Source organism: Stenella coeruleoalba (genome assembly GCF_951394435.1).
Source record: "Stenella coeruleoalba genome assembly, chromosome: 18".
Classification (NCBI taxonomy): domain Eukaryota; kingdom Metazoa; phylum Chordata; class Mammalia; order Artiodactyla; family Delphinidae; genus Stenella; species Stenella coeruleoalba.
In genome coordinates this window covers 60,186,407-60,198,700 of record NC_137164.1, presented here as the reverse complement: position 1 = coordinate 60,198,700, position 12,294 = coordinate 60,186,407, and the positions used below count along the sequence as shown (strand labels likewise).

Here is a 12,294-nt window from a genome sequence, read left to right as displayed (position 1 = left end):
ACATTTGGCTGTTGATTGAATTAGTGGAGTCAGTGGGGATTAAATTGCTGTTTTATTCTGGGGTGTTATCTATTTAGTCAAATTTCCAACTGAAACCTAAAGAGTTAGCCAGCACCAGTGTTCTTCATAAAAGGGGTGAGGGAAAACGGAAGGAAAGAAACAACTAATTAACAGAAGCATGATCACGAGGTACCTGAATATGAATAGAGAGATCATCATTGATTAGAACTCTAAAAGCATTTATAATTCAACTCTAGAACAGATTTGTGTTTCTATATATTTTAATTACAAATCAAATGATCTCTGAAAGCTATGGGTTTAAATATCTAAAGTATGTAAAGTTTTGTCATACAGGAAGGATCTTGAAAGGAAATAAATTGCTATCTCAAATAGAATTATTCAATAAAATCTTTTATAAAGGGCAGGGTATAGGAAAACTATAAAGGATACTGCAGTATTCCCTGGCTAATAACTGTGGAGAAGGGGCTGTTACTACCTCAGAGGAGACAAGAGGAGAAAGTAGCTACCAGAATCCAGAGAAGAGAAGTGAGGTCGCTTGAGAGGAGCTGTGTGCTTAGGTCAAGGGACTTAGGGAGGCTGCCGGGACCCCACAAGGTGAGACCTGGTATGCACCACACTCCACTTGCCCAGTCTTCTCCAGCCACTGCTTCCCAAGGGCTGCCAGAGGCAAGAATGCCTTTGATGTAGTCCAGGGACAGAGCAGGATGGAGAGTCCATCTAAAGGGGCAAGCAGAGACTCACCAGCGCGCTCCACCTCTGTGCCTTTCTTATGGAAAAAAAGTTCTCATCCGCAATGCAGAAGACACACAAAAGGACCCAGCAGCACTGTGACGTGCAAGAACGTGATAAAACACAGTAGAAAATTAACCCCTACTCCCCCTCATGACGTCAATCACGAGCTGCAGAGCCTCTCCCTGCTTGCATTTGATCAGCCTGTTTCCAGGCAAAGTACCTCCCTCTTGATCTTAATAGAATTAATTTAAATGACATTTCACAAAAGACCAGTCTTTAGATCTTAAACTACGTAATATGAATAAACAAATTTGATTTTACCTTAGAATTAAACTATAAACAATTAAGTAACTTATTAACTAAAATAAAGAGTGAAAGGATGGACTAAGTTTCTGTGAGTAGAGGATCAATACTTTGAGAGTGAGTGATGGGAGAAAATTATCTGAAAGTTTAGAAGTTTATTAGCATGAAGAAAAAGGATCTCTACTTTGCCTGCTCTTTGATCTCATATAAAGAATTTTTTAAATGCATCTAAGAATTACATTTCTAGTATTGATAGAATTAACTATATTAGTGGATTATATTATTGTTTACAAAGCTTTTACACCATACTATGTGGTCCTCATAAACCACTGAAAGGGAAAAGGAACGGCCTACATACTATCCCTGTGAAGAAAGAAAAACATTTTCTGAGAGGTTGAGTTATCTGCTGAAGGTCACATAGCTAATAAGTGATGTAGTCAAGACCAAGCTATTTCAGAATGAAATTCATTGGTATTCACTAAAATCTGTGACCATAATACGGGACAAAGTATAAGTTAAAATGTCTCATTTCCCATTTATTTATCCCATGACAACTTTTCAATGCTCTGTCATACTTACCACTTTTCCTTGTTTTCTATGTAAGATATGTCCAAAGATAAACTAAATATTAAATATTTAACGACTTCAAGCTTATCTGTGACCCTAAACTTAGAAAGGTAAAAAGCAACATTTAGTTTTGTTTTGCAGCTAAAGCTCTTAACTCTTCAAATCCAGACCCACATATCTTCACCTGATAAATAAAGGGGACTCTGAAGAACTCGTGGATTCCTCAGCTTTTGGCTCTTTCAATGTTATTCCTCTTTCCTTTACCTTTTAAGTTAATCAAAAAATCTTCTTTTTAAAAATGACTTTTACACCCCAGAGTAAAATGTATTCCAAGCCTGGTGAAGAACAGACTATTAATCTCTTCACTTTATTGACCGACTTCAGTTTCAGCTCATTAAACACAGACATTTTCAATGATCAAAAGAAAATGAACCAAACGTAACTTGGTATAACCTTACCAAATAAGAGAGTTGTTCAAAAAGCAAATAAATCTGAACAGGTAATTTAATACTGACACTCTTCCATTTAAAGAGTATATATGCTATGAACAAGGACATGCAGAAATAATTTCTACGTTCATTTGATCAGTGAAGTCACACTCTTGATATGCTTTTTATCCAACTCTCAGTTCTTAGCCTCTCCCAAAATGAATACTATACTGAAGGAATTATGAACTAACGTCCCTTGAAACTATAAGACAAGGAAAAACAAAAGACTATGAGTTCTAAAAAGACAGCTGCCAAAGATTATTTCATTATATTGCCATAGAGAATTATAAAAACTAAAGAAAATCTAATTATCGGAGCACAGGAGAGGAAAACCAGTAATTCAAACCCATTATCCTACAAAGAATAATAAGCAATTTAAATTAGGAAACAAGAAATGTTCACTAGCTTTTAAATATGACTGTATTTGAAAGATATTTAAGTTACTAGCTGAACCATACCAGAATATGCATGTCTCATTAGCACTGACTTAAGTAATCCTTTACTTAGGTAAAACTTCCTAAAACCAATTCTAAGATATCCTAAAAAATAACCAATCACAATTCACACAGGAAAAAAAAGTTTTTTTCTAAGATATCACTGAAAAGAAGTCTTAAAGGCTAAGTGAGTAGTTCTAAAATTGGAATTGTTGTAAATACTTTAGAGACAAATTGTACCTGCTACCATATATCATGTTTTGTGATTTAACAGCAGTTATTTTCTTGCTTCCTCTGAAAGATTGTGGCCTCTCTACTTGGTCACATGGAATCTAGACCCCAAGTCAGTGTCCTTCAACAATCTTCCCAGCTCAGGAACAATTCCATAGCTAAGTGATTTGTACTTTTTCCCAACATGGAATTAATCAGGGTAGGAGACGGAAAAACCAAATCATCTTCCAGTTCCTTACTATTAATTTTCTCATGGAAAGAAACAATTTTGCAAAACATATATTCAAATAAAACACAAACCGACCAACCCACAGCCAATTGTAAATTATAGTTGGTCACCTTTATTTTTCTCCATTCTTCCAATAATAGATCAATTAATGTTCTAAGGCAGATCAGTCACACTGTCTACATGGTGATAACAACTGCAAATGAATCCTTAAATGTTAAATAATCTTCCTTCCCTTGCAAGACATTTGAGGAAACTTTCTTTCAGACGTTGGTTTGGCAATTAATTTACTCCATTTCAAAAATGTTAGCTAAGATAGATAAAAATTTCTTTAAATTTAAACTCAAAAGCATTAGGTCACTTTATAAAATTTGTGGCAGTTACATAAGAAGATATTAACTCCACATAAATGATTTATTTAACAACGCAACTAAGCCCAGATCAGAATATATTTTTTAAAACTTCACCATCTACATTTCTCATTCTATTAATATCAGGCATAAAAAACATAATTAAACACAATAAATTGAGCCTGTTGGGTAACTACGAGTATAAGATTAATTCTAAAAATCAAAATTGATTTATTAAGTTTGGCCTAATCACAGAACAAAAAGATAAATCAATCACAGTTCCTGCTCACAAGTAGCCTACAGTCTAGCAGAAGGAAAGAAACACATTTAAAATCAGTATTGCTACTTTTGAGTCCCAACCTTATATTAGAAATAACTAAATACTGATCTGTATGTGGTGAGTGAGGATTTCAGGGCTGGTCAAAGAAAAGACAGGACCTCACGATGGCAGTAGTATGCAATGAGCTTTAGTTGGGTGCCACTTTGACAGGTTGCATGAGAGGGGATGTCCCTCACAGCAGGAGACCTGCCGAGACACTGGTACAGGACCACCACCCAGAAGAGGAAGAAAACAAGGGAAATCCCAGGAGAGACGGGTATTGGAGAGGGGGCCCCCGTGTCTAGGTGATATTGCTTAGCAGCAAGATGGGAAGTCTCTGAGTCAAAGAGCTTCAAAGGGCAGCAGTAACTTGGGGTCTTTTACTGCACCAGAGTTTATTTTATCTGTATGGCTAGCAGATAAGTTCAGCTTTGTGGGGTTTGCAAAGCAGGCAGACCCTAAACGACTAAAAATATGTTTACTTGAGCTATATTTAAAGCAATTGGAACTGTAAAAATTTGAGTTTGGCACCAGTGGGCTTTGGGCTAATGGTCCCAACCAGCTATGAAGAAGTAAAAGACATAGGGGCCAATTTTTAACTCATTTTTATAACACCATAAAACATTAAAAAATCACTGTATCAATAGAATCTTGGGTGTTCAATACCTGTGGACTGACTTCTGAAGTTTAACTTAAGAATCAGAGAGGTTCAAAAGGTGAAATAAGAGGCTCCTTGAAGCTTTACTAAAGTATTCAACAGACATTTCAACTCCTATTTTGTGTCAGCCGCTGTTCTGGGCACCAGATATTCTACAGTGAACAAGGTACACAGCTGGACTGGCTACATAATTTGCAGGGCCCAATGCAGAAAGGAAGCACAGGACCCTTTTTCAAACTTCAAGATGGTAACAGCAGGACATTAAACCAAGCATAGGGCCCTTCTGAGTGTGGGACCCTGTGTGACTGTATACGTTTCATATCCATGAAACCGGTCTCGGTGGACATGTTCTCTATCCTCAACATGCACGCAATCTAGTGGTGAAAAATCAACAGCAAAAAGAAAAGAAATATGGCACCGTGAAAAGTGCCATGAAAGAAACAGCGGGGAACAGCGTTCAGTGAACCTTGAGAAAGGCTTCTCTGAGGAGCTGACACCTAAGCTGAGACCTGAGGCTTGCAAACCAGCCAGCTATATAATGTGCGTATGTGAAGGACCCATAGGTTGGACATTTATACTAGTGGCTCTTAGTCAGGACGATTTTACCTCTCCTGGGTCATTTGGCAATGTCTAGAGACATCTTCTGTTGTCAGAACTGGGGGTGAGGAAAGGCGTTGCTACTGGCATCCGGGGGGCTAAAGGTCAGGGAAGCTTCTAAACACCTTACAATACACAGGACCGCACTCGCCACCCCTGCCAACAACAAAGAATTATCCAGCCCCACAGGTCAGTGGTGCTGACACTGAAAAACCCTGAAGCGGAATGAATGTAGATAAGGCGATCCCAGGGCTGTGAGTGGGGCGAGAGTTTGGCACATTTGCCTTTCATGTCCTTAGCCGTGTGACTTTATGGTAGCAAACATTAGAAACCTATATTTCCAACAACAGTAGAGAATTCAATGAATGGTACAGATTCAGTAGAATCTTAGTCACTAAAAAAATACATATTTAGAAGGATGTTTATGATTGGAAAAGGCATGTTACAAAGAAAGAAAAAGTGATTCTACATTCTTTCAAAAAATATTTATGTGCTGAGCAGAGGATTGATGAGGGTGTTGAAAAGATAATTCAAAGGGTTATTGGTAGTTATTTCTGGATGGTAAAATCAGTGTTGCTTTCTTTGTACTTTTCAGTATTTTAAATTTTCAAGAGAAGTGTAGACTCTCATGAAATCATGAAAGTACAAAATCTCATTTTCTTTCTGAAAAAGTGTATTATACATTCAACTTACACAGCAGCCATATGTGAACCTGATAAGGCTAATCAAAAACTGGGATATTTGTTGTGATTCACAGAAGAATGACTAATCATTCTAGGATGATTTTAGCAGTACCACTGGTAAAATTTGAAATTTCTAAAGCTGAAAAGTAGAAGAATTGAGGGCACAATTGGTGGTGTCTTGTCTTCTAAAGGTTAGGCTTTTGTAAAAGAAAGGTAGATATGGAAAATGGCTACTCTCTATTAAAATGAATCGCTCTTGTTAGTTAACGGAGTAGACAGGGTACCACGTTCACAATCTATTTCAACAAAGTATATGAATGAAGTCTCTCATGACTCCATTTTAACAAAATGAATTTGTGGTTTCTTGAACAGTTATATCAAGAGGCCATTGATTTATAAGTCGTGTCTGTTTACAAGTAGTATCTGGTTGTTGAAATGTTACTCTTGGTCTTATACCAATTAATGATAAAAGAAATGTTATAGACCAGGAAGGTGTTCTTATCAGACAAGCCAAATTCCATATTCTAGAAAGTCCTAGCAAGCTGGAAACATGGTTGGGGGAAGTATAAAATAATTATAAAATGCTATTCTTAAGTTTCCTAAATTGCACCCCTCCTTAAAGCTGATTATACAAATACAGGATGTTGGACACTTGGCAAAAAGAACTTAAATTTGGGGATGGAGAGAGGACAGGGACACACACAACATTTACATTTTTTAGTAAACTGACTATGAGGGAATAGGATGTGATTTGTACAATTCAGGCCCTGATGGAGAGTCATACTCTATGGCCCAAAGGTAGAAAATCATACTCGCTTCCCCATTATGAAGCTTCACTAAAAGCCTGGATAAAAATGAAACGCATCATTTTCTTAGACATCGAAGCACACGCCAGATATTCCAGAGGAGAAAGTGACAAGTTTCCCTGACACTGGAATTAGGGCTTGATGTTTACAACTCAACAGAGACAACATGCTCAGAATAAGAAAACAATGATGAGACAAAGCCACCTGAGACCTGTGATGCAGCAGGATAGCCGCGAGGACACGCTACAACCACAAAAGTAACTAAATATCCCCCTCTTTTGATCAGCAAGAGTGACTACTGCTTCTTCATTAAAGAAAACTAGCCCCATCTTAATCTTCCTGACACCTAAGTAAGTTAGGAAGATGCTCAATTCCTGAATTGCCCTGCTTCCTTAAACCCTTGTAATCACCCAGCACAAAGCCAAATCCTATAAAAAGCCCCTTTCAACTGCCTCTAACCGAGGCACCCACAGTTCCTCAGCTGTGCGATCTCCCTTGCTGCAGAAAATAAGACCTAGTTTGTTTGACTATCATCCTGTTTCTGGTGGTTCCTGGCTGGTGGACTTCAACCCAAGACAATCCTGTTATTACTGATCTGCCCAACATCAGCCTGTGGGTCCCGTTTATGGTTTGGATCACCATAACCATGCTGCCCAAGCAGCAAAAGGGGTTAGTTCATGAGAAACAAGAGTCCCAAATTGAGATTACTGTCAATGAGTGACTATGGCCACCAGCCGTCGAATGATGTGACTCCCTAAGGCATCTCCTGCACACTCCTTCACCTCCCTGAATACAGACAGCAGGATGGTGGGAGAACCAGTGGGTATGGGTGCTGCAGCTAGCAGTGGTGCAGTGCAGCTTGGTTTCTTTCTTAGAGTTCCCCTTAATCCACAAAAAAACAATATTCACCATAACCTAAGAAATACCATTTCAGACAGGTTTCTTTGATTTTCCATTAGTTCATGAAAAGAAACAAAATGTTCACCATGACCTAATAAGTACCATTTTAGACAGAAACGTATTTCCCACTTTTAAAAACAATCATCGGTGACTTTTAAAAAACTAGTTATTATAAAACACATTCTGATTTATAGAGATCCAAAACTAAAATTTCACCCTTAAAGGTCAAGTTCAGCTACAATCAAGACACTAAATAAAAAACTGTAATAACAGCAACACATTTTTTGAGCACTTACTATGTACCTAGATTTGTGCTATCTTACATACATGTATTATTGCATTTCATCTATGCAACATGCCTTTGAGAACTAACATTCCCATTTTACAGATGAGAAAATGGAGGTTCAAAGAGGACAACTGATTAACCTCAGTCACAGAGTCACAGGTGCCAGGACCAGGTTTTGAACCCAAATGTCTATAATTCCAAACTCCAAGGTCACCAAATAGATTGTTTCTCTTGGGTATCAGTATAAAACAGCACTGCCCTTGAAGCCAATATAAGACTGGATTATAATGAAAGCAGTTTAAAAGAACTATAGCGCACTACTTAAAGTGTCCTATAGTATTAGAATTTAACTTTGCCACATCAAGTTTATTTTTATTATACTATTTACAGCCAAAGCTACCAAGAAAAAGTTATCTTTCACACGCTACTCTCTGTATCAAGCAACATCCACATTTAAACCTAGTTGGTATATAAAATCTGAAGGTAGCCTTGGATTTTTATAAGCTTCTCCTTTCTGAATTAGCTTCTTTAAAAAAAGGAAATAATGCATGTGTGAACAATGCCTGTGTGAAGAGAATTTCAATGGGAAAGCATTATCCCTTCTCCCCAATAAAAAAAATAAAAATAAAAGGACCCTTTAAAAGACATTTTCACTAACAGTTCTTTTCTGGATGAAATAAACAAGAGCAAAGGGCACCTTGACTACTACCTAGGAAATAAAATCAGAACACAGGGAAATCTGTAATTCTAATCACATTTACACCTTCTCTCCTTTTTTACATTTCTCATCCAAACATCCTTAGGAGCTCAATAGGCTTAAAAGAATTGGAGCAGGGTAGAGAACAAAGGTGAGGGGAATCTGAGAAACAGCTTAAATGGCTGTTCTCACCATTTTAGTAATTTCGAATTGGGTAACATAGTTTTCAGAAGATGTAAAGGTCACAAATATAGAATGAAACTGTAAAGTTATTCTACCTGCTTATATTTTAAAAGTGGCATTTTGGCCAGGCATCTCAGGAATTAACTACTTGTGGACAAGAAATGCAAGAAAGCACTAAAAAAATTAACTTTCAAGGAAAACAAATATCAAATTTAAATGTATTAGCTTTAGTCAATGAAAGCCTATGTGCTAAATACATACACCTGCTAAAAAGAATATTAATATTTGTATTCTTATGTGAGAATGACTACTTAGATATTAACTATGTTCTCTCTTGAGATTGAGAATAATTTTAGAAAATAAGATTCAACTACTATACTCAATCAAGCTAAATATTATAGATCGCATATAAATACAAAAATAAAGAAAAGCATTTATGAACCATGTGGTATGTGTGGTTTACTCAAATGGGGAATGAAAGTTTTTTAGTGGAAAGAAAAGAGACGTCAATGTTAAAAGAAACAGTTTAATATTCATTTAATTATTCAAATAAAAAGTGACCAACAATAGAGGAATGATAAAAATTCAGAATTATATCAAATTCAGATGTGAGTGCCTGTTAAAAGAAACAGCTTAATATTCATTTAATTATTCAAATAAAAAATGACCAACAATAGAGGAATGATAAAAATTCAGAATTATATCAAATTCAGATGTGAGTGCCTGTTAAAAGAAACAGTTTAATATTCATTTAATTATTCAAATAAAAAATGACCAACAATAGAGAAACAATAAAAATTCAGAATTATATCAAATTCAGATGTAAGTGCCTGTTATTGGGTGATTCTGATTCAGAATAATACTTTCACGTGACTTTTTCTTAATGCAAATATCAAAAGAATTCAGCACTTCTTTTCACCAGCACCACTGATGTCCCTAAGAGTGCAGCCCTGCATGGCCCCTTGAGTAGGTGCTGCTAGGATTCCTCCATTGCTCTTAAACCACAGATAAAGAAAGTTACTAGCAATGGGGAAACAATCCAGAATGCCTTAGAAAAGAAGATGCCTGCCATCCTGGCTCTTTTTTGTGTGTCATGTATATCAAACACAAATAAGTGCAACCATTTCCTTCTCTGTAGGACAGAGTTTCAGATTCAGTAAAATGTTATGCCAGTGACTGATAACGCTGCAAAGTTCCTCTTCAAGAGAGATGAAACACACACAAGGTTCTAGAAATGTAATACCTTCTAGTCACTGTATTATGTTTAGCAGGTACCAGATATACTGAGATATGAGATGGGTGGTGAAATCAAGGCCTTACTGTCAACATTTACTGAACATATCAGCCAAAATTATGGGATCTGGGGGGGCAAAATCTATGGTTCAGGTGAGGATTTCACAGCTCAATGCCCTCACCAAGTCCCCTGCCCCAACACACACACTCACTTTAGTTGCATTAGCTACTGACAAGTGTGGGTTTGTTTTTTTTTTTAAATGAAACGAATGCACTGAAATAAGAACAGGTTTACAAGGGGGTGGTATCGTTTGAGAACAGAACTGCCCTCAGCTGAGAATATCCAACTGTGTTGTTTCAAGTAGTATAGAAAAAGTGCCTAGTACCGAATAGGTGTTCAAATAAATATTTGTGTGTTTGTTTATAAGACTAGTCTTGTAAACTAAAATAGTTTCGGCGGGCTCAAATGGCCAGATTTTCCTTGTGGGATGACTCCAGAACTGAGTTGACAACCAGCAAAGAAATCAAGCGAAAGAGCCAGAGCTCCATAGTGCTACGAGCAAGCCCCCTCACCATACAAACTCAGAGGACGGATTTTAGACCCAAGCATCCTCCACAAGTTCTTCGTCTAACCAATAAGCTCACAGCATTTGTCAGTGTGTTGGCCTCGTAATTAGGTGCATTGCTCCAGTAAGATCGATCTTAGCTCCAGACACCTGCTGTCGCGTTTGACAACTAAGACCTATTCTTCCAGACCGAATGTAAACTGGAAATCCCGCCCGCAGAAGGAAATTTGCGCGGAGGGGGCACGGAGCACTGGGTAAAGGTGCAGGCACACGCGCTTTTGAGAAGCAGAATCGACGCTTGCCACACTTACTGTATTCTTTCCCTTTCAATCTCTGGAAGATCTCATCCATGTCAAGTGGCTCCCCCATGCATTCTGTTTGATCGCCTGTTGCCGGCACATCTTTCAGGCGTTGCATCTACCCAGTGGCTCCGAGAGACACACTGGGTAGTTTAGGTTCCTGCAAGGTGGGCTTGATGCCCGGGCGCGGAGGGGCAGCTAAGGGTCACACCAGGGAGGGCGAGTCTTAATGACAGAGGGGACCGGCCGCCCTTGTCACTGCCCCATTCTCCAGCAAAGGAGGATAAGGCAGCTTTGTGTTTTTACTATCAAACTTACAGCGACCAGCCCAACTCCGTCCACCGTACGAGAAAGCAGGCAACAGAGGCCCCCCGGCAGGGCACTGGGGAAGTTCCCACGTGGAACAGAAACGCGGTCAGGCCGCGCTGTCCCCCGCTGGCAGGTTTACCGACCCCTTCCAGCGCATCCGCCGAGACTAAGGGAGCCGGGCGGGAAGCAAACGCCCAGAGCTCGGCTCAGCCGCAGGCGGAGTCAGGGAGTCCCCGGAGCTGCGTTGCGCTCGGGATGTTCACGCCGCGCTTCCCCAGAGGCCTCCCCAGGATTCACTCTGCGCGGCCCGAAGGCCTCAAAGGTCATCTTCCCAAGAAGGGCCATTCAGACAACCTGGGGAGCGCAGGGCCGGCGCCCCGGACGCCCCAGCCCGCGCCCAGACGCACAGCTCCGCGCCGACAGTCCGCGCCTTACCTGCCCGCGGCGAATCCTGCAGCCCCTTGACAGGTCCCACCAGGCGCCACTGGAAAAGTTTCCTAACTTCTTCGCAGCTCTGCAAGCCCTCGCTTCGGGTAGACCCAACGAGAGCCAGAAGGAGGAAACAGCGACAGCCCACGCGCCAGGTCTGTGCGTCCATCATCGGTGTCCTGGTCACTCCTTCCCCCGCCGTGGACCCCACTCTCCCCGCGCGCCTTGCGCTGCAGGCGCTGGAAAAGGCTCGGTGGTCGAGGTTCCCAAGAGGTGCTATCTGTCGGTGGGCTGGGACGCCGGCTTCACCTGCGGGCACTTGGCTGTCTCCGGAGGTGCCCCAAGGCTGAGACACCGGAGTTCTCAGTCAGAGCCGCCAGGTCTCCCTCTCCAGCGGGGCGAGATGGCGCTGCGCGAGCGAGGAAACGGCTGGAGTCGCACGGAGCCCGAGAGTATCTGGCTCGGGGAACCACCGCGATAGCCGAGGGCTCGGCTGGAAGCGGCCGACCTGGGACGCGCAGCCAGTCTAGCTCCGCGGACAGGCCCCGCCCCCGCCCGTGGTCAGGCCACACCCCCCGCGTGCCGCCCGGGGCCTCCCTCACCCGTGGAGCCTGTCAACGGTGGTCCACGCTGGAGAGATAGCAGAGCGGCGCTGCGTGGAGCCAGGAAACAACTAAAACGGAACCCGACCTCGCTCTCCCAATCCATTCCGGGGAACTGCAGTCTGAGGAAAAGAAGAGCGAATGTACGAAGAGACTCAGAGAAGACGCGATGAGAAACACCAAGTGGGAATACTTCCATATAACTACTTCCGTATAAATCAAGGTCCTCAATGCATAGGAATTTGTATTCGAATTGCATGAAATGGGATCTGGGCACAATACAAAAGGCAAAAAACTATTTATAGTTAAAGATCTCAATTGAGAGGCTTGATAGCACTTAGGTTTTAAAAGAGTGTACATGAGACGTTATTTTTT

The 12,294-nt window shown here is 40.6% G+C and overlaps 1 protein-coding gene across 1 annotated transcript in view; it reads right to left on the bottom strand.

The window, feature by feature from the left end:
* GPC5 (glypican 5) overlaps positions 1-11,757 on the bottom strand; it is a 644,868-nt gene extending 633,111 nt beyond the window's left edge. Inside the window, exon 1 of the mRNA XM_079903067.1 lies at positions 11,324-11,757. Within this exon, the coding sequence (XP_079759193.1) occupies positions 11,324-11,489 (166 nt within the window). The 5' untranslated portion in view covers positions 11,490-11,757. The remainder of the gene's footprint in view (positions 1-11,323) is intronic.
* Positions 11,758-12,294: the final 537 nt, after the last annotated feature.